At 40.6% G+C, this 20,322-nt stretch overlaps 1 protein-coding gene across 2 annotated transcripts; it reads right to left on the bottom strand.

Moving 5' to 3' along the window:
• Positions 1-218: 218 nt before the first annotated feature.
• Positions 219-18,451, bottom strand: BPGM (bisphosphoglycerate mutase; the record flags this gene model as incomplete). 2 transcript variants are annotated; one of them, XM_079711679.1, is made up of 2 exons in its annotated part: positions 219-397; positions 17,851-18,451. In XM_079711679.1, the coding sequence occupies 2 exons, from the start codon at positions 18,449-18,451 to the stop codon at positions 219-221; spliced, it is 780 nt and encodes a 259-aa protein (XP_079567805.1). The 2 variants fall into 2 exon arrangements, with proteins under 2 accessions (XP_079567805.1, XP_079567806.1); XM_079711680.1 differs by having other exon boundaries at positions 254-397; positions 18,119-18,451.
• Between the last annotated feature and the right edge of the window lie 1,871 nt (positions 18,452-20,322).

Genomic DNA, 20,322 nt, shown 5'->3' with positions numbered 1-20,322 from the left:
ATAAGGCTTATGACATTAGCACTCAGGCATCCTAAAGCCTTTATCTGGGCCAACATAAGTTACCTAGTTACTTATACAAACTCTACCCCACAGCCTAGATCTGGGAAAATCAGGAAAAATCAGCAGGGGAGAAAAAAAAAAAAAGCGAGATCAGCACCCATGACACACCGCATACCACTCCTTCTGCAGTTATCCCTAGCTAGCACGTGGGAAAGATTTTATTTGTCAGCGCGTTTCACTTTTCCTTGATCCTCTACTTTCTTAATGGCTGCTTGGATAGCCTCTTGGTCGCCCAGGAACTGGTGAGGTCCAACGGCATGCAGGTTCTCGTCCAGTTCCAGGAGAATGGGGACTCCAGTAGGAAGAGTAATGTTGATAATGTCTTCATCTGAGATACCTGGAGATTAAGAGAGGGAGGAGCAAGGCGTTAAAGACAACCCAGGAGGGAGCTGTGTTTACTTACTTAACTACACATTCACTTAGTCCCATATTAAGTGCATGTTTGGAACCACACCAGGTACTGTGAGGATTCCAGCTATAGTTGCTGGAAGCCAAGGGCGTCCCACAAGTTTTATTTATTTACTTACTTATTTATTTGGTTGTGCCAGGTCTCGGTTGCGGCAGGCGGGCTCCTTAGTTGCGGCATGCGAACTCTTAGTTGCAGCATGTGGGATCTAGTTCCCTGACCAGGGATCAAACCCTGGGCCCCCTACATTGGGAGCACAGAGTCTTATACACTGCACCACCAAGGAAGTCCCTCAGAAGTTTTGTTTTTTTTTTTAAAAAAAAACCTAAGACAGAAATTCAAATTACATTAAATCTTGGGACAGTAAATACCTTTTGGGGCAAATTGTTCCTGGTTGTTTCCTATCTAAATCTTAAAGAAATGAAAATTATTCTCTCCATGCTCACATGTGTGTTACTGGTTTTCCACAGAAATCAATGTTGAAAAATCTGAAAGTGAACTCGGGGGGTTTTCCACTTTTTTCCCTTTTATATGTTGTCCCCAGGCTGGCTAAAATTAACCTCAAAATCTAGTTCAATTGATTAGAAAGTGGCTGGTTTTCCAACACTGAGTGAGCATGGGATGTCCTGGGCTAGACCCAGTCAAGGAGGAACCCTCCCCTAGGTGCTCAGGAAACACAATCAAGAGGAATCAAAAGAAGGTTGATCGACATGCCTTGTAAACAGGTCTCATTCTCCTGCTGTCCCTTAACAGCCCAACTGCTAGGAGAGCAAGATATGTGTAATTGACAAATCACCTTCAATTCTTTTCTTATTTTAAAAAAAATTTTATTTATTTATTTATTTACTTACTTACTTACTTACTTATTTTCAGCATGCTGCGTGTCCTGCGGGATCTTAGTTCCCTGACCAGGGATTGAACCCACGCCCGAGGCAGTGAAAGTGTGGAGTCCTAACCACTGGACCACCAGGCAATTCCCTCAGTTCTTTTTTAAATAGCCTGAATCAGGGAATTCTCTGGTGGTCCGGTGGTTAGGACTCCACGCTCTCACTGCCAAGGGCCCAGGTTCGATCCCTGGTCGGGGAGCTAAGATCCCACATGCTATATAGTGTGCTCCCACAAAATTTTTTTTAATAAATAGATAACCTGAATCATAGGTTGTTCAATTTTGACCAGAAGAGCTGGAGTTGTAGCAAGGGTGGTAGCAGCAGTGGTCATGATAAGGTTTCTATTATTATGACTGTTTTTAAAAAACAATAAACAGCTAACATGTACTGAGTACATTCCACATGCCAGGTACTCTTCTAAGCACTTTATGTGTATTAACTTATTTAATCACCGTTGCAATCCTAGGAAAATATGCACCATTATTTTTCCATGTAACAATTTCTGACACACAGAGGTTAAGCAAACAACTCAAGGTCACACAGGCAGTAAACAGCAAAGCCTGGATTTAAACCCAGGTGTCTGTAACTAGTGCACAATGTCTTTCAAGTCTCTCTGAGTTCAAAATGGGCAAAGAGGAGAGGAGACCTAAAAAGATGGAGTTAAGCTAATTAAAAGGTGACTGAAAGTATTCAAATTATCTACTTTAAAAACACACCTTTATTATATAGACTTCTAAATTCTAACCATATGCTTCTGTTCTTTATTAATAGAAAGGACCCAGGGTAGAGCAAGTTCTGAGGGGAGTGCAAGGGTCCATCTTGGAAGGTGAGAATGGCAGAATAAGTTAGTAGCAGTTAGTTATCAATGCACTGTGTCAGTTTAACTTTGGTCATTAACTATGAGCACCAGTCACAGAATCATAGCACTGGATCTCAACCGCTGGGGTGGTTCTTTATTAGAATTTCATTTCTAGGTCCAGAAGAGCTGCCTAAGAACTCTTATGCACAAGCTGTACACTCAAACAGCTATGAAACAATGGAAAGGATCGTAACTTGGAAGTCAGGGTCTAATCTAAGTACACATCCCATCTCCTCCTTTGCTAGTCCCCTTCCAAATACTAACTAGTATAATATATAACTTCAGGCGAGTAACCTCTCTGGGCCTCCACTGCCTCTGTCTAATTAAACTATGAAACACACACTCTTCTCTACCACTATTACAAACCCTGTGGGGCAGGAGGAATGGACTTAAAAGAGAACATACATGAGAAAGTATAGCCCAACAAGTGTTTCTTCTTTCTATACTACGAATTCTCTTCTAGGTAGAAGATTTAAAGGGTTGGCTAGTAAAACACTACTTTGCCCTGCCAAGCCCCCATCCCCACACTGCAACCCTACACAAGATTACCATCCCAAACTAAAGCTGGCAAGAACAGATAAATTCAGACCAGACAGCCAGCTGTTTAGCTGGGAGATGACTGCCTTGGATTCTAAAAGCCCTCAGGCTCTCTCAGGTCAGATCTGTCAGCTGGACGCATAGTAGCTGCCACCCGCATCCACTGGAGATAGCCAGAGCGGAATGCAACAGTACGTGGTTTAGAGCCAGGTGACCACTAAGGATATAGAGAAACTGAAATCCTAATACACTGTAAAATTAAGAGTATAAAATCCTGTGGAATCTTTGGATAACTGTCTGGCAATTCCTCAAACAGGTAAGCACAGAATTACCATGGGACCCTGCAATTTCACTCCTAGGTATATATACCCAAGAGAAATGAAAATACACGTTCACACAAAAACCTGTACACGAACCCTCACAGCAGCATTATTCATAACAGACAGAAGATGGAAACAGTCTAAATGTCCATCAACTGATGAATGGGTAAATTAAATGTGGTAGATCCATGCAATGGAATATTTGGCAATAAAAAGGAGAAAGTGCTGATGCAACCTAAACATTGACAACCCCTGAAAACATTATGCTAAGTGAAAGCAGCCAGTCACAGAGTACATATTTTATGAGTCCATTTATATGAAATATCCAGAATAGGCAAATCTATAGTGACATAAATAGATCTGGGGTTGCTTAGGGCCAGAGGGAATGGGAGGACTGGGCAGTAATAGCTAGGTATGGAGTTTCTTTTGAGGGTAATGAAAATGTTCTGAAATTGACTGTGGTGATAGATGGGTAACTCTGTGAATATACAACTCTGTGAAAATACAGCTCTGTGAAAAGCCACTGAACTGTACACTTTAAATGGGTGAACTGTATGTCATGTGAATTATACCTCAAGAAAGCTGTTTAAAAAACTACTGAACAGGGCTTCCCTGGTGGCGCAGTGGTTGAGAGTCCGCCTGCCGATGCAGGGGACGCGGGTTCGTGCCCCGGTCCGGGAGGATCCCACATGCCGCGGAGCGGCTAGGCCCGTGAGCCATGGCTGCTGGGCCTGCGCGTCCAGAGCCTGTGCTCCACAACGGGAGAGGCCACAGCAGTGAGAAGCCCACGTAATGCCAAAAAAAAAAAAAAAAAAAAAAAAAAAAAAAAAAAACTACTGAACAGATCCAGAGAAGTCAAATAAAACTCTTCGAGTCACCAGACTGTTAAGGTAGTAAAATTGGACCTTTTTTTAAAATTCCCAAATTCCAGGACTTCAACTCTGGTCGTCTGACTTGTCTATGGCTATTTCCACCACAGCATAAGGAGAGAGGAGAATGTGTGTGTTCATGCTCTGCCCTTGTGAAGGGCTGGGTGCTAACTGGACACCAGCACCAAGTGTTCTCATGTTCTCAAGACTAGTAAAGGGATCAACAGATTGGTCTGACCCCCTTGAAATAGCTAACACACTGGGATCACGATGGGCCAGGTTGAGGGTTTGCAGTCTGTGACCTCAGAAAAAAGTTCTGGGTCTTTGGCAGGGGGCGAGGAGCACACATGGAACTCATCTGACCATGGCCTCAGATCTAACCAGGTCTAACAAGCCCTTTCTTTAAGAGCATCACTCTCAAGCTCATGCCTATGGCTTAGATAAAAACCCACTTTTGTGTGGGACCAAATGGAAGAGCCAACTAACAAAGGCCACGAGAACTATAATGTTTCACTTATAAAGAAAGGAGGGCTCAACAAAAATAGAAATGTTTCCAATAAATAAAGTTGACATTCCACTTTAATGACTACTCAAGCCATTCACACAGCAGACTAATTACTTCCAAATATTTAAAATACTTAGACTGGTTAATAATCAGTCAATGAGACTTAAGTGACTGGCTTTTTAAAATAGCAAATGAGGAAAAACCACAATGAAGCCATTACTCATTACTCAGTTTTGGCATAAGCCACATTCTTTGTCCTAAGAGAGTTAAGCAAGCAGGATTCCTAAGGCTAGAAAAATGCATCTGCATTGGATTAAACCAAACTGAATCAATACTATATTATGTAATATCGTATTACAAATTCATTAACTGGAACATCATATGAAAGTTAAAACGCATGGCCAGATATCACATCCTCTAATAATGGCTTAGATTGTTTTATACAGCATCCAAGAACGATCTGAAGGGAAACATCTAATCCTGCATCAACGCATCTCTATCACTGCCCCTTCACCAACCCCCAACCATTGTCTTTAATTCTTGAATCTTCATGTAGGAGCATCTGGGAATTAACTGCTATTCATTTAAATGACTGGGATATTTTAAGTAAGAAATAATGAAAGTTTGGTGGTAAGTCAAAGGAGTAGCTCAAAGCCAAAATAGGAGGAAATTCAAACAACTTCATTTTCTGCATACAGGACTAACTTCAGAAAGTCAAATCTGTACCTTCGATGACTCCCCTGAGTCACTGTAGCAGGAACAGGAACCACAGACAGTAATTAAGATCACTGCACATATATACAGCACTCCCACTCGCCTTCTGTTAGAAGTCACTGAGCAAATGCTCACTTCTCCCACCGGGATTATAAGGGACCATGTTTTATACATCCTGGTGTCACCCATGCTCTCAAAACAGTGCCTTACATGCTGCAAGACTTTAGTAAATGTTTGTTGCACTGTAAGGAATTCTATCATGTGTTGCTGCTAGGATCCCGAAATGATTTAGCTTTATGATCCAATATTACAACTATATGTATTATATGAATCTACTTCTTACAAATAAAGGCTATTAGGAATAAAATGTTAACTAGAAACTCTAATGCTTAAAGCCTATATGTGAAAGCACTCTGAGGACTTTCTCGGAGGTACAGTACCAGCTAAGTTTCAGAAGGAAATCAAAAGGGAGATGTATGCTCCTCAAAAGTAAGGACTTTGTATGTCCAATTCTAGGTACTGTATCCCTGTACCAAGAATAGTATAGTACCTGACTTAATGGACCCTTGGCACATAGCTGAAATGAATGAATCTGAACTCTCTGAGCTTTCAAATTAAATCTAGTCCTTTACTGTTAACGCCTTGGTTAAAGATTGTGTTTCCTTTATTACCTTATTAAGAAAAAAAGTCAAATTAAATTTGTCTTCTATATATTTTATTTGGTTTTCTCCACACTGTGTGCTCAAAATCTTTGAATATCAGGAAACAGGAGGAAAGATGTTCAGGGAGACGTCTGTTACAGGACAAGAGGAAACCCCAATTCCATAATGCTTATTGTTGAGGATGACAGAGAGAGAGGAAAACAGCTCCGATCAAGTCATTCAGCTGTGAGGTTCGATCCAGGCCCCGCTTCCCTTTCCCAATTGAGTTAGTCACAGTCCAAACCCCACTGATGGGTGATCTGTGATAAGAGTACCGTATTCTTCTATTGACAAAATAAGAGCTGACAGAAGAGATTCTGAATTTCATATATGGCTTACCTATTTTTAATTATAATTCTTTTAGGTTTGAATGCTATCCATGTACAACTTAAAGATTGGCTGGGGAACAACTGGAAATGGGTTATTTGAATCATGTAACATGATGACAGTATAACGGCCTCTAATTTAGAATAAGGCAGAGAGAAGAATCCATTCTACATCTAATTTTATAGTTAAGTGGCCTACAACTTTTAAAAATGAAGGTTTCTATAAATCAATTATACTTATAATAAGAGAATGCTTAGCCACACCACTAGATAAGCATTTGCTTCACAGAAGAGAGGCCTGACTGCTACTTCTGAAAATATCCCACTACAAAATGCCAAAGGTGACTGACTGGTCAGTCCCCAGCCCCACAGCAAGTCCCAGCTGACCTTCCCTCGAGTCTCTAATTTCACCTTGTCACTTCTTGCCTTGTTATATGTGCAGCTGTACACAATTCTTCAGGGGTCAAGTCTGTCTTGCATGCCACTCTTACTCCAAACTTGAAACTGCCTAGTCCTTTCTTTTTTTTCCGGTACGTGGGCCTCTCACTGTTGTGGCCTCTCCCGTTGCGGAGCACAGGCTCCGGACACACAGGCTCAGCGGCCATGGCTCACGGGCCTAGCCGCTCTGTGGCATGTGGGATCTTCCCGGACCGGGGCACGAACCCGTGTACCCTGCATCGGCAGGCAGACTCTCAACCACTGCGCCACCAGGGAAGCCCTGCCTAGTCCTTTCTTGAACCCAGACTAAACAATCCACTTCTGCTGGCAAGATGCAGACTACATCCAGTGCTTCAGTTCAGTACCTGGCTTCTCCTTCAATGTGGGCCAGCAGGAAACAAACAGGAAGTGACTACGCCAACCGCAGAGAAAGAAACACACTCCTGTCTGGAGTGCTAAGGAACAGGGTGTTGGTTAGACACTAAGCCTGGGTTAGGAGTGTTCGTGGTGGTGCTTGGTGAGAGGTGGGCCCTGCTGTAATCTGGACTTGTTAGGCAATTGTTTATGCTGCCACAAATCAGTAAAGCAGTCCCTTAAGCTGGAATTTTCTCACTATATAATATTTCATATGTCTGTTTTAAGTCTTCTTTCTTTTGAAGGGATTAAGAACTACTATCAAGTTAAAAGTAAAGCATTCCATGGGACTACACCAAACTAAAAAGCTTTGACACAGACAAGGAAGCTATAAACAAACCAAAAGGCAGCATTCTGGATAGGAGAACATATTTGCAAACGATATATCTGATAAGGGGTTCATATCCAAAATATACAAGGAACTAATATACCTCAACATCAAAAAACCAAACAACCTGATTAAAAAATGTGCAGAGGACCTGAATAGACATTTTCCAAAGAGGAAATACAGATGGCCAACAGACACATAAAAAAGATGCTCAACAGTACTAATCATCAGGGAAATGCAAATTAAAACCACAATGATATATCACCTCACACCTGTCAGAATGGCTATCATCAAAAAGACAACAAATAACAACTGCTGGCAAGAATGTGCAGAAAAGGGAACCCTGTGCAATGCTGGTAGGATTGTAAATTGGTGCAGCCGTTATAGAAAGCAGTATGGAGGTTCTTCAAAAAATTAAAAATAGAACTACCATATTATCTAGCAATTTCACTTCTGGATATTTATCCAAAGAAAACAAAAACACTAATTCAAAAAGATACATGGAATTCCCTGGTGGTCCACTGGTTAGGACTCTGCACTTTCACTGCCGAGGGCGCAGGTTCGGTCCCTGGTCAGGGAACTAAGGTCCCACAAGCCATATGGCACGGCCAAGAAAAAAAATTTTTTTTTTTTCAAAAAGATACACACACACCAATGTTCATTGCAGCATTATTTATAATAGCCAAGATATGGAAGCAACCTAAGTGTTCATTGATGAATGGATAAAGAAGATGTGGTGCATATATACAATATTACTCAGCCATTAAAAATAAAGAAAGCTTGGGCTTCCCTGGTGGCGCAGTGGTTGAGAGTCTGCCTGCTGATGCAGGGCACACGGGTTCGTGCCCTGGTCTGGGAAGATCCCACATGCCGCGGAGCGGCTGGGCCCGTGAGCCATGGCCGCTGAGCCTGCGTGTCCGGAGCCTGTGCCCCGCAACAGGAGAGGCCACAACAGTGAGAGGCCTGCATACAGCAAAAAAAAAAAAAAAAAGAAAGCTTGCCATTTGTGACAACATGGATGGATCTAGAGGGTATTATGCTAAGTGAAATCAGAGAAAGGCAAATACTGTACGATCTCATATGTGGAATCTAAAAAACAAAACAAAATAAAATGCAAACAGTCAATAATTGCTCAAATGAAAATTTAAAAACATGACTTAGCTACATTAAATAGCAGAGTAAAACAAAGTATTGAACAAAGTAAAAATATTGAACCATAGCTTTCCAGTGAGTTCAGAGACTTGTTCTAGTTCCTACAAGAAACAAGATACATATGTAAAATGCCTAGAAGTGCATTTAGCACACAGTGTGCACTCAAAAAAGGGCCACCTGGTATAGCTATACTAGGGAGTGTCATTCACAGACCACAATGTTAAGGTAACAGCAATAATAATGTAAGACTCAATTAGTTGCATGAAATTACCTTTTTATGGTTTACTTGCCAAAGATACTCTTGACTCAGCTTCTCACAACATACTATTCCAAACAGAATAGATCAACAGAAGGGCTACTTTTTAGAAAAAATTTAAAACAAAATAGTCCAGGCGGTAATTGTGTGTGGAGACTCAGTGAACTGGGTTTAGGTGGAGTTCATGACTCCAACTATTTATCGTGATCATGGCTAAGCCATCTGAGGTCTGTCTGGGTTTCATTTTCCTTCAACAGCATCTGTCTTCTTTCCCACAAATGGGAGAAGTGTCAGGCAGGACTTGACTGACTATAGGGTAAAATCATAGCACCAAATATTTGAGAAACAAAATAACATCTAAGGAACTAACAACACTCTCCACTGTTGAGGTACATACAATCTAGAGTAAATGAGTAACACTAGTATACTCTTAGTCAAAGATCTTAAGGCACTTGGAGACTTCAGGGTAGACCAATTTCTTAATTAGCTATGTGACTGGGTCATCATTCTTCCTACTTCAAAGTTACAATAAAGTATTTTTATGATAGGACAGTATGCTGTCATTGATTCTATCAGTTACCACACTCCTCCCTAGCAGAAAGTAAGATGTTTGAAGTCTATCAAGCATTTTAAGGACAATATGGGGGAAAATTGCCCACTTCCTTGAAAGATCCTGTTTATATGGGAGAATCTTACATAAACATATCTAGAAAACATGACTAGGAATCAGATCAGTCCACAACCACATGCATTTTTACTTTTGTGATCAATGCAAAGAATATAGCAACTTTCATATTTATAGGGAATATGCAATCTGGTCACACCCATTTCAAAGATTCATTCTTAATACAGATGAAAACTAACTTTCTTATAACGTGACCATATAATCCTCCAAGCTGGGCACTTTTGAAAGTGAAAGGAGATGCTGTTAATAATTGCAATGGGATAACAGGTATTAACCAGAAAATAGGGGGGTGTATAGTCATATAAATTCACTATAAAAATAAATTGGCAATTAAGATGTTACATTTTATGACATTTTTAAACACAATAAACAAATACACACAAATAAATTAGCCAGTAATCTTTCCTATAAGACAAAAATCTATATTTTCCCCTTAAAGTAAGGGAGATTCACTTAATATTTGGAGTCTTGGAAAGTCAGTATCCAAATTCAATAGGATGTTTTCTTTTAGGTTGAGAATTTGTCAAGTACCACAGGAAGCCTTCATACATGAACTCCTGAAAGTTAGACATGTGAGCAGAAGCAAGAAGAACTAAAATCCTGCAGCCTGTGGAACAAAAACCACATTCACAGAGAGATAGACAAGATGAAAAGGCAGAGGGCTATGTTCCAGATGAAGGAACAATATAAAACCCCAGAGAAACAACTAAATGAAATGGAGATAGGCAATCTTCCAGAAAAAGAATTCAGAATAGCGATAATGAAGATGATCCAGGACCTTGGAAAAAGAATGGAGGCAAAGATCGAGAAGGTGCAAGAAATGTTGAACAAAGACCTAGAAGAATTAAAGAACAAACAAACAGAGATGAACAATACAATAACTGAAATGAAAAATACAATAGAAGGAATCAATAGCACAATAACTGAGGCAGAAGAACAGATAAATGACCTGGAAGACAGAACGGTGGAATTCACTGCTGCGGAACAGACTAAAGAAAAAAGAATGAAAAGAAATGAAGACAGCCTAAGAGACCTCTGGGACAACATTAAATGCAACAACATTCGCATTATAGGGGTCCCAGAAGGAGAAGACAGAGAGAAAGGACCCAAGAAAATATTTGAAGAAATTATAGTTGAAAACTTCCCTAACATGGGAAAGGAAATAGCAACCTAAGTCAAGGAAGTGCAGAGAGTCCCATACAGGATAAACCCAAGGAGAAACATGCCCAGACACATAGTAATCAAACTGGCAAAAATTAAAGACAAAGAAAAATTATTGAAAGCATCAAGGGAAAAACAACAAATAACATACAAGGGAACCCCCATAAGGTTAACAGCTGATTTCTCAGCAGAAACTCTACAAGCCAGAAGGGAGTGGCATGATATACTTAAAGTGATGAAACGGAAGAACCTACAACCAAGATTACTCTACCTGGCAAGGATCTCATTCAGATTCGATGGAGAAATCAAAAGCTTTACAGACAAGCAAAGCTAAGAGAATTTGGCACCACCAAACCAGCTCTACAACAAATGCTAAAGGAACTCCTCTAAGTGGGAAACACAAGAGAAGAAAAGGACCTACAGAAACAAACCCAAAACAATTAAGAAAATGGTCATAGGAACATACATATCAATAATTACCTTAAACGTGAATGGATTAAATGCTCCAACCAAAAGACACAGGCTTGCTGAATGGATGCAAAAACAAGACCCATATATATGCTGTCTACAAGAGACCCACTTCAGACCTAGGGACACATACAGACTGAAAGTGAGGGGATGGAAAAAGATATTCCATGCAAAAGGAAATCAAAAGAAAGCTGGAGTAGCAATACTCATATCAGATAAAATAGATTTTAAAATAAAGAATGCTACAAGAGACAAGGAAGGACACTACATAATGATCAAGGGATCAATCCAAGAAGAATATAAAACAATTATAAATATATATGCACCCAACATAGGAGCACCTCAATACATAAGGCAACTGCTAACAGCTGTAAAAGAGGAAATTGACAGTAACACAATAATAGTGGGGGACTTTAACACCTCACTTACACCAATGGACAGATCATCCAAAATGAAAATAAATAAGGAAACAGAACCTTTAAATGACACAATAGGCCAGATAGATTTAATTGATATTTATAGGACATTCCATCCAAAAACAGCAGATTACACTTTCTTCTCAAGTGTGCACGGAACATTTTCCAGGATAGATCACATCTTGGGTCACAAATCAAGCCTCAGTAAATTTAAGAAAATTGAAATCATATCAAGCATCTTTTCTGACCACAATGCTATGAGATTAGAAATCAATTACAGGGAAAAAAACAGAAAATACACAAATACATGGAGGCTAAACAATACATTACTAAATAACCAAGAGATCACTGAAGAAATCAAAGAGGAAATCAAAAAATACCTAGAGACAAATGACAATGAAAACACGACGATCCAAAACCTATGGGATGCAGCAAAAGCAGTTCTAAGAGGGAAGTTTACAGCTGTACAAGCCTACCTCAAGAAACAAGAAATATCTCAAATAAATGTAAGACCAGACACTATAAAACTCTTAGAGGAAAATATAGGAAGAACACTCTTTGACATAAATCACAGCAAGATCGTTTTTGATCCACCTCCTAGAGTAATGGAAATAAAAACAAAAATAAACAAATGGGACCTAATGAAACTTCAAAGCTTTTGCACAGCAAAGGAAACCATAAACAAGACCAAAAGACAACACTCAGAATGGGAGAAAATATTTTCAAATGAATCATCAGACAAAGGATTAATCTCCAAAATATATAAACAGCTCATGCAGCTCAATATTAAAAAAAACAACCCAATCCAAAAATGGGCAGAAGACCTAAATAGACATTTCTCCAAAGAAGACACACAGATGGCCAAGAAGCACATGAAAAGCTGCTCAACATCACTAATTATTAGAGAAATGCAAATCAAAACTACAATGAGGTACCACCTCACACTGGTTAGAATGGCCATCATCAGAAAATCTACAAACAACAAATGCTGGAGAGGGTGTGGAGAAAAGGGAACCCTCTTACACTGTTGGTGGGAATGTAAATTGATACAGCCACTATGGAGAACAGTATGGAGGTTCCTTAAAGAACTAAAAATAGAATTACCATATGACCCAGCAATCCCACTACTGGGCATATACCCAGAGAAAACCATAATTCAAAAAGATACATGCACCCCAATGTTCATTGCAGCACTATTTGCAATAGCCAGGTCATGGAAGCAACCTAAATGCCCATCAACAGACGAATGGATAAAGAAGATGTGGTACATATATACAATGGAATATTACTCAGCCATAAAAAGGAACGAAATTGGGTCATTTGTAGAGATGTGGATGGATCTAGAGACTGTCATACAGAGTGAAGTAAGTCAGAAAGAGAAAAACAAATACCGTATATTAACGCATATAGGTGGAACCTAGAAAAATGGTACAGATGAACCAGTTTGCAGGGCAGAAATAGAGACACAGATGTAGAGAACCTACGTATGGACACCAAGGGGGGAAAGCGGCGGGGGGTGGTGGTAGTGTGCTGAATTGGGAGATTGGGATTGACATGTATACACTGATGTGTATAAAATTGATGACTAATAAGGAAACTAAATAAACAAAAAATAAACATTAAAAAAAGAAAAAGTTAGACATGCAAGAAAAGGGGACAGATGCTAGTATTCTTATTCCAGTGAGCATATACGTCTACAATAAATTTTAAAGCTGAAATCTCACTAAATTAACAGAAATGATGGGAGAAATAACGTACACTATTTCTTCTGATCTTTGGGAAAGTGACTTATGCTTAATTCTTAGAGCTGTGACATAGAATAGTTGGATCTTATTTTTCAGTACACACTGCAAGAGAATTCTATTAGTGGAGATTGGCCTTTAGAGGACCCCTATAACAAAAGATGACAACTAATGTATGATGTGATCCTAAAATCTAGTCCAGTCTATTTCAGGCACATGAAGTAATTCTTCCATGTGAGGCATGGAAGTTACTACAGGGAATCTTAGCAACATCAAAGAATTTGATGAATCTTAACAACAGTTCCACCAGGGGGTACTATAGGCCAAAAGGGAACAAAGTTGTTCTCCCCAGGATGGCTGAGCTGAGACTACAAACCACTCTTATGTATTCCTATGGACAAACCGCAATCCTCACTCCACTTCATTTGCTTCCCCAGTTACTGGCTTGTGCCTAGTGGTATATTCTGGCTTTTCTGCCAGTTTTTTTCCCTGAATGTCTGCCATCCTCCCTGGCCACCAGCCCTACCATTTCTATTCCCTGTCTCCCTCCCATTCACCTCCCTTCTCCTCTCCTGCAGGCATCTGCCAGTCTCACACCTTTCTCTACACATACTTCCTACTCTTTGTACAATTTACCTCTTCCAGTATGAACACCACTGTTTTAAATCAATTATCCCCCAAATAAAAACATTTTCTATATAGCCTATTTATAGTGATAGGGATAGGAGTTATAATTTAAGGTTGCTTCTATTCCATTAATCTCTGAAAGTTAATTTAGTTCTGTACATCCAAATTTAAAAAAAAAAAAGACCTTCAGAAGAAAAGTTAAATGAAGCCTGAGGACAAATGCCTGCTTATTTCTCAGTAATCCCTGTAAATACATTTCTGCCCCGTGGTCAAAGCTGTGTTTTAATTCTTTTCTTTATTCTATACTCCACATCCATGCATATCTCCTTTGTTATCTGTCACTCCCACGTATTTGCCCTAAACTATTGCTTTCTAGGCCAATGTCAAATCCTTTCATCTTTAAATCTTATTGGTTAAATTATTTTGCAGCTTTAATAATTCACATACCATACAATTCACCCACTTAATGTATACAATGGCTTTTAGCATGTTCAGAGTTGTACAACCATCGCCACAATCAACTTTAGAACATTTTCGCCACCCCAGTAAGAAACCCTGCACATATTAGCAGTCACTCTTCAATCCACCCTCTTCCCCTCCACACCAGTCCTAGGAAACAAATCATCTGTTTTCTGTCTATATAGATTTGCCTATTCTGGAGATTTTACACAAATATAATCCTACATGATCCTTTGTGACTGGCTTCTTTCTTTCTTTCTTTCTTTTTTTAAACAGGGCAGACTTTTTTTGCTGTTTTTAATAAATTTATTTACTTATTTATTTATTTTTGGCTGCGCTGCGTCCTTGTTGCTGTGCGCGGGGCTTTCTCTAGTTGCAGTGAGCGGGGGCTACTCTTCGTTACGGTGTGCAGGCTTCTCATTGTGGTGGCTTCTCTTGTTGTGGAGCACGGGCTCTGGGCGTGCGGGCTTCAATAGTTGTGGCTCATGGGCTCCGTAGTCATGGCTCGCGGGCTCTAGAGCGCAGGCTCAGCAGTTGTGGCGCACGGGCTTAGGTGCTCCACAGCATGTGGGATCTTCCCGGACCAGGGATCGAACCTGTGTCCTCTGCATTGGCAGGCAGATTCTTAACCACTGCGCCACCAGGGAAGTCCTGGCTTCTTTCATGAAATCATGATTTCAAGATTCATCCATGTTACAGCATGTGTCAGTACTTCATTTTTTTTTAATGCAGAATATTTAATTGTATGGACATACCGCATTTAACTTATCTAATCACTTGTTGATGGGCATTTGGGTTGCTTCCACACTGTGGCTATTATGAGTAATACTGCTTTGAAGGTTTGTGTACAAGTTTTTGTGTGGACATATGTTTTCACTTCTCTTAGGTATTGTTATGAGTTGAACTGCATTCCCCCCCCCAAAAAAATATACTGAAGTTAACCTCCAGTACCTCAGAGCGTAACCTTTCTTGGAAACAGGTCTTTAGAGAGGTAATCAAGTTAAAATGAGGTCATTGGGGTAGGCCCTAGTCCAATATTATTGGTGTCCTTATAAATGGGAAAATTTGGACGAGAAGAAGAGACACACAGGGAGAACACCAAGTGAAGATGGAGGGTTGCACTGATGCATCTACAAACCAAGGAACGTTACAGATTTCTGGACTTCCCTCGCAGTCCAGTGGTTAAGCACGGTCCAGTGGTTCTACTGCAGGGGGCACAGGTTCAATCACCAGTCAGGGAATTAATATCCCACGTGCTGCACAGCGCGGCCAAAAAAAAAAAAAAAGATTTCTAGCAAACACCAGAAACTACAAGAGGCAAGAAAGGATTCTCTCCTAGAGTCATTAGAGAGAGCAGGACCCTGCCAATACTTTGATTTAGGACTTCCAGCTCCCAGAACTGTTAGACAATTATCTGTTTTTCTAAGCCACCCAGTTTTGGGTACTTTGTTACAGTAGCACTAGGAAATGAATACAGGTATGTACCTAGGAGTGGACCTGCTGGATCATATGGTACCTCTATGTGTCACCATCAAGGAACTGCCAGATTGTTTTCCCAAGCAACTATACCATTTGATTGTTTTTCAATAAACTATTAATGGTTTCAAAATCTCCCTCAAATATAGACAGTCAGCTTTTCTATGTGTTACCTTGCCCTCGACAGGTAATTTTCCCTGCATCCCTACAATGGTGGCAGTCTTCTTCACCACCATTTGTTAAACCTTCCTATTTCTTTCAAAAATAACAGTAACAAATGGTTAAGTTATCAACACACTAATGGAAGGGGGTATCTAGAATATGCTATGGTCAGGGCTGCAGAATAATCTTAGTGCTCTAAACCTGAAGATGGGTAAATGGTACTAACCAGCAGGAAACTGTCTTTAAAAGGAGGATTTCCTAGCTGAGATGGGGAAGAAAAGAGGATCCTGAAAGAGATGATGGCCTTTTCTTAAGGGAAGGGAATCTGGCCACAAAGAGATCTAAGTCCCATCTCTGGAAAAAAGGAAACGGCATGGAGACAGAGAATACATCTTCTGGGAGAAACTTTGAAATTCTGAATTTCAGTTTGTTGTTGTCCTAAGAGGAGCTTCAACTCTTCTTCAAACAATAAAGTGCTATAATAAATCCAGTAATGATGACGTTATATATAGATATTTAATCAAATACATGACTATTCTGAACAAGGAAGAATAATACCGTTTATATAGTTGAGTAAATAAGCTATATACACATACACAAACAGAGCAAGTGCCATGTCTGGCCAATGATGTTTTAAATAGCCAATAAAGCCTGTAGATTTTAGATCTCTGCACAATGAATGGAGGTCAGGTATATGAGTAATGACTTGGCTCTTGGCCATGTTATAAAAATTAGGGGGAAAAAAAACACATGCTAAAAGGTTTACATTAAAATCTTATAAAGATCAGTTCATTTTGTTAACAATAACCTACTTTCACTTATTTCATGTGCAAGGTCAACTTTTTCATTTTTCACAGCCTCGTATAGAAAAGTAAAGCAGAATGAAAAGGGAATGTTGGAGAAATGCATTCTAATGCCAGTGAGCTGACTGCTGACAGTGACCATAGACAGGAAAACACCAGACAGAGCAGATCATTCAAAATGCACAACCGTCCGGGATTATTTAGTGAAGGGAGAGAGGGCAGGGAGAAACCCCCTGAAGGTGTCCCTGTGCAATCACTGGTGCCCAAAACTGGTGAGCTCAAGTCCTCAGAGGAGTTCATTTAGTTCATGTTACTTAAGAGGAAGGTAACAACACAGTACTTTCTAGAACATAACATCAAGGAGTTAAAATAAAATTAAGGCTGCTAATTATCTCCAATAAGCCATCTTTTTATTTTCCTTCTCCTGAACTTTCTCCCAGTCGATGACTAAGCCTGGTCTGGAAAGAGAAGACTGGAACAAAACAATTATTCAGGAAACCTAGGTCTGAAAACACAGCAATGATTGTTTAAAGTTGGAAGAACCGGAGCAAAACTGAAGTCTATATGATTTTACTTATCTTGAAAGACTCAAAAGAAAAAAAAATTTACCTTGCATACCATTTCTACAAAAATGTCTTCCCTCCCTAGCCTCCTCTTACCTTGTTACAACAAAAGCCACAGGATCTTTTAGATCAGTGGTTCTCAAGCACTTGGAGAAGCCCAAGCATCAGTATCAGCACCACCTGAAAATTCCTTAGAAATGCAAATTACTGGGCCACACCCCAGGCCTACAGACTGAGAAACTCCAAGGGTGCGGCCAGAAACCAGTGGTGGTCCCAGCGCTCCCTCCCCCGCCCTCCAGGTGATTCTGATGCTTGCTGACTTTAGAGAATCACTGCTTCAGATAACACGAATGTGAAAGGCCCAGGATTTTTGACTGATAGAACGAAAGGATCCTGAAAAGACTGAAAGGACAAAAGGTAATAGGGAAGGAAAGTCTATTACGTAAACTGTGCATTATTAGCTTAGAAACCAGTTCCTTTCTAGATTAAGGCCCAGTAGTAGCATAAAGATGGTACCTTCCAGATGTTTCAGGAGTGCCCGGCTGCTATTTCCATGAGCAGATATCAGAATGGTTTTACCACTTAATACTTCAGGAGCAATCCTTTCATTCCAATAAGGAAGGAGTCTCTCCAGAACATCCTTTAAGCTCTCGGATCGTGGCAGCTGATCCAAAGGAGTGTCGCACACTTTGTATCTCCGGTCGTTGTAGATTTCGTGGTAGTAAGGATGGGACTCCTCTATGGGCGGTGGGGTCACACTGTAGCTCCTTCTCCACAGCCTCACTTGCTCCTCGCCGTGATTCAAAGCCATTTGCTCCCTGTTGAGACCGATCAAGGCTCCATAGTGACGCTCATTGAGACGCCAGGAGCTTTCCACAGGAACCCACTCCTGCCCCAGCTCTTCCAGGATCAGCCAGGCTGTGTGGATGGACCGGTTCAGGATGGATGTGAACACAAGATCAAACTCGAAGTTCAGCGCTTTGAGTTGCTTCCCACAGTTCCGAGCTTCTTCTAGTCCATCACTGTTAAGTTTCTGATCCACCCAGCTACAAAAACGGTTCTCTTTATTCCAAGCACCCTCTCCATGTCTTAACATAATCAGTTTGTACTTGGACATACTGATGGCTGAGCTTCTCTAGTGCTTTCCAATGGGCCAGTGTTCAGTGACAGCAATACATCTAGAAAGAGAAGAAACAAAAAGTATAAGTTATATTCTTCATTCAACTAACTACCTGGGGGTGGAAGCACAACTCCTCAACAGCCAGTTTCTAAAACACACTGGAATGATTCCTTGAACAGTTTTGACGTCAGACATCTGGCAACTCGTACATACCATGGCACATACAGGCAGAGTCTACAGATAATTAATTACAGGGAACCTAGTTAGTTGACAAGTTTTCTGATGGCTGGGTAGTAAGTTAATTGTATGACATAAAACAACAGAACGCTTCATTCTATTGGCATGCTACATTTCCACCAGATAAAAAAGGCAGTTTCTGCTTACAGAAGACAGGATTTAATAGAATGAGTTGTAGGTGTCTAAAAGGATGACTCGTATTTGGGAACTCCCAGGTCTGAGAAGCTGACTCGAGATTAAAGGCACCCTTCTCATTTTGTTTCCCCTCTGGTGGAGAAATAATTTACCAGCCTCGTCCTATTATCGAAGTTATTAAACATGTTAATTCAATAAACCACCACGTTCATCTGGTATGTAAATCATTGATTGGTGGCAACTAGCTCTTCAATGCCACAGGCTACACCACATACAAGAAAATCTAAGGTTCAACATTTAAACATTAAAATGATTTAAATCAACGTTAACACCCAATATGGTACTCACCTAAATAATCTTTCACCTGCCTCAAGATAGAGTTTTTGGCAGGAAGAAATCGGATGCAAAACAAGCTATCAAATTAAGCAGCTGAGAGATGCTGCCTGTAGAAACAGATTAGCAGAAGCAGGTCTGTAGAGGAAGCACACTGATAAGGAGGCCCCCTTCTCCTTCTCCCAACCCTTCAGCTGTCCTCCACATGCCAGCCACATCTCAGCAGGCGAAGACTCTAGTAAAGAGGGACAGGCAACCCTAAAGTGTTTCTGAACTTCCTAAGTGGAGCTGCCGGCCCAAAGATCTGCTGGGCCCACTCTGTCCCCTGGAGAATCTTCGGGCTGGCTGCATCAGCCTGCCTCGCTCTCCTTGCAGTGGACAGATCTACACTGACAAACGCTGCTCAGTTGACTTGCCCAGCGCTTTCCACCTCTAGCTCAGCACTTTCCACACTGGAGAGTAGAGATTATATGAACATCAGGGCCTGGTCTTCTGCCATTCTTGGCAACTTCCATTAACTGGAGATTTCCTGTCCCACTTAAAACTGTGATTCACCCACAGTTATATAACAATCAATGACAAAGTTAATTGGAATCTAGATCTAATTTCTTCCTTTCTTTAGTAATTCCTAGAGATTCTCAAGGGGGAAAAATGTCTTTAAAACAAAGCTTCCAATTTCAGTGGAGGGCCAACAGAGGACCCAAGGGAGGAAGCAGATTGAGGTGATTTGCAAGTGGTTGAAAGGCTACAATGGTTAGGTTTATGACTTCCCTTTCTCATCAGGTATCAATAAAATTTGACGCTTTATTTAGTGCATGTGGAGTGGGGAAGCATCAGGTCACTGGAAGAACCTGGGCTAAGGACTCAGGTGATGGTACCTTGCAGAGCTAAGACTTTCCAGAGGGAAAGCAATGTCTCTATTCTCAGCCCAGATGGGCATTGGGTGGCAGAAGAACAGAGAATGGGATGAAAGACAACTGGGCAGTGTTTGGCTAGGTGATTACCGGTGCCCGGAAGAGGAATAATCATGAAACTAATGAAGCTCAAGCTTTAGGGCCCCTCACTTGAACAAACTCCTTCTAAGGCACTGGGACCAAATAATGAATTCACATGGATGAGAGAGAGAGAGAGAGAGAGAGAGAGAGAGAGAGAGAGAGAGAGAG

This window comes from Hyperoodon ampullatus (genome assembly GCF_949752795.1).
Source record: "Hyperoodon ampullatus genome assembly, chromosome: 9".
NCBI classification, from domain to species: domain Eukaryota; kingdom Metazoa; phylum Chordata; class Mammalia; order Artiodactyla; family Ziphiidae; genus Hyperoodon; species Hyperoodon ampullatus.
The sequence above is the reverse complement of the archived record's forward strand: the minus strand, read 5'-3'. Positions and strand labels throughout refer to the sequence as shown.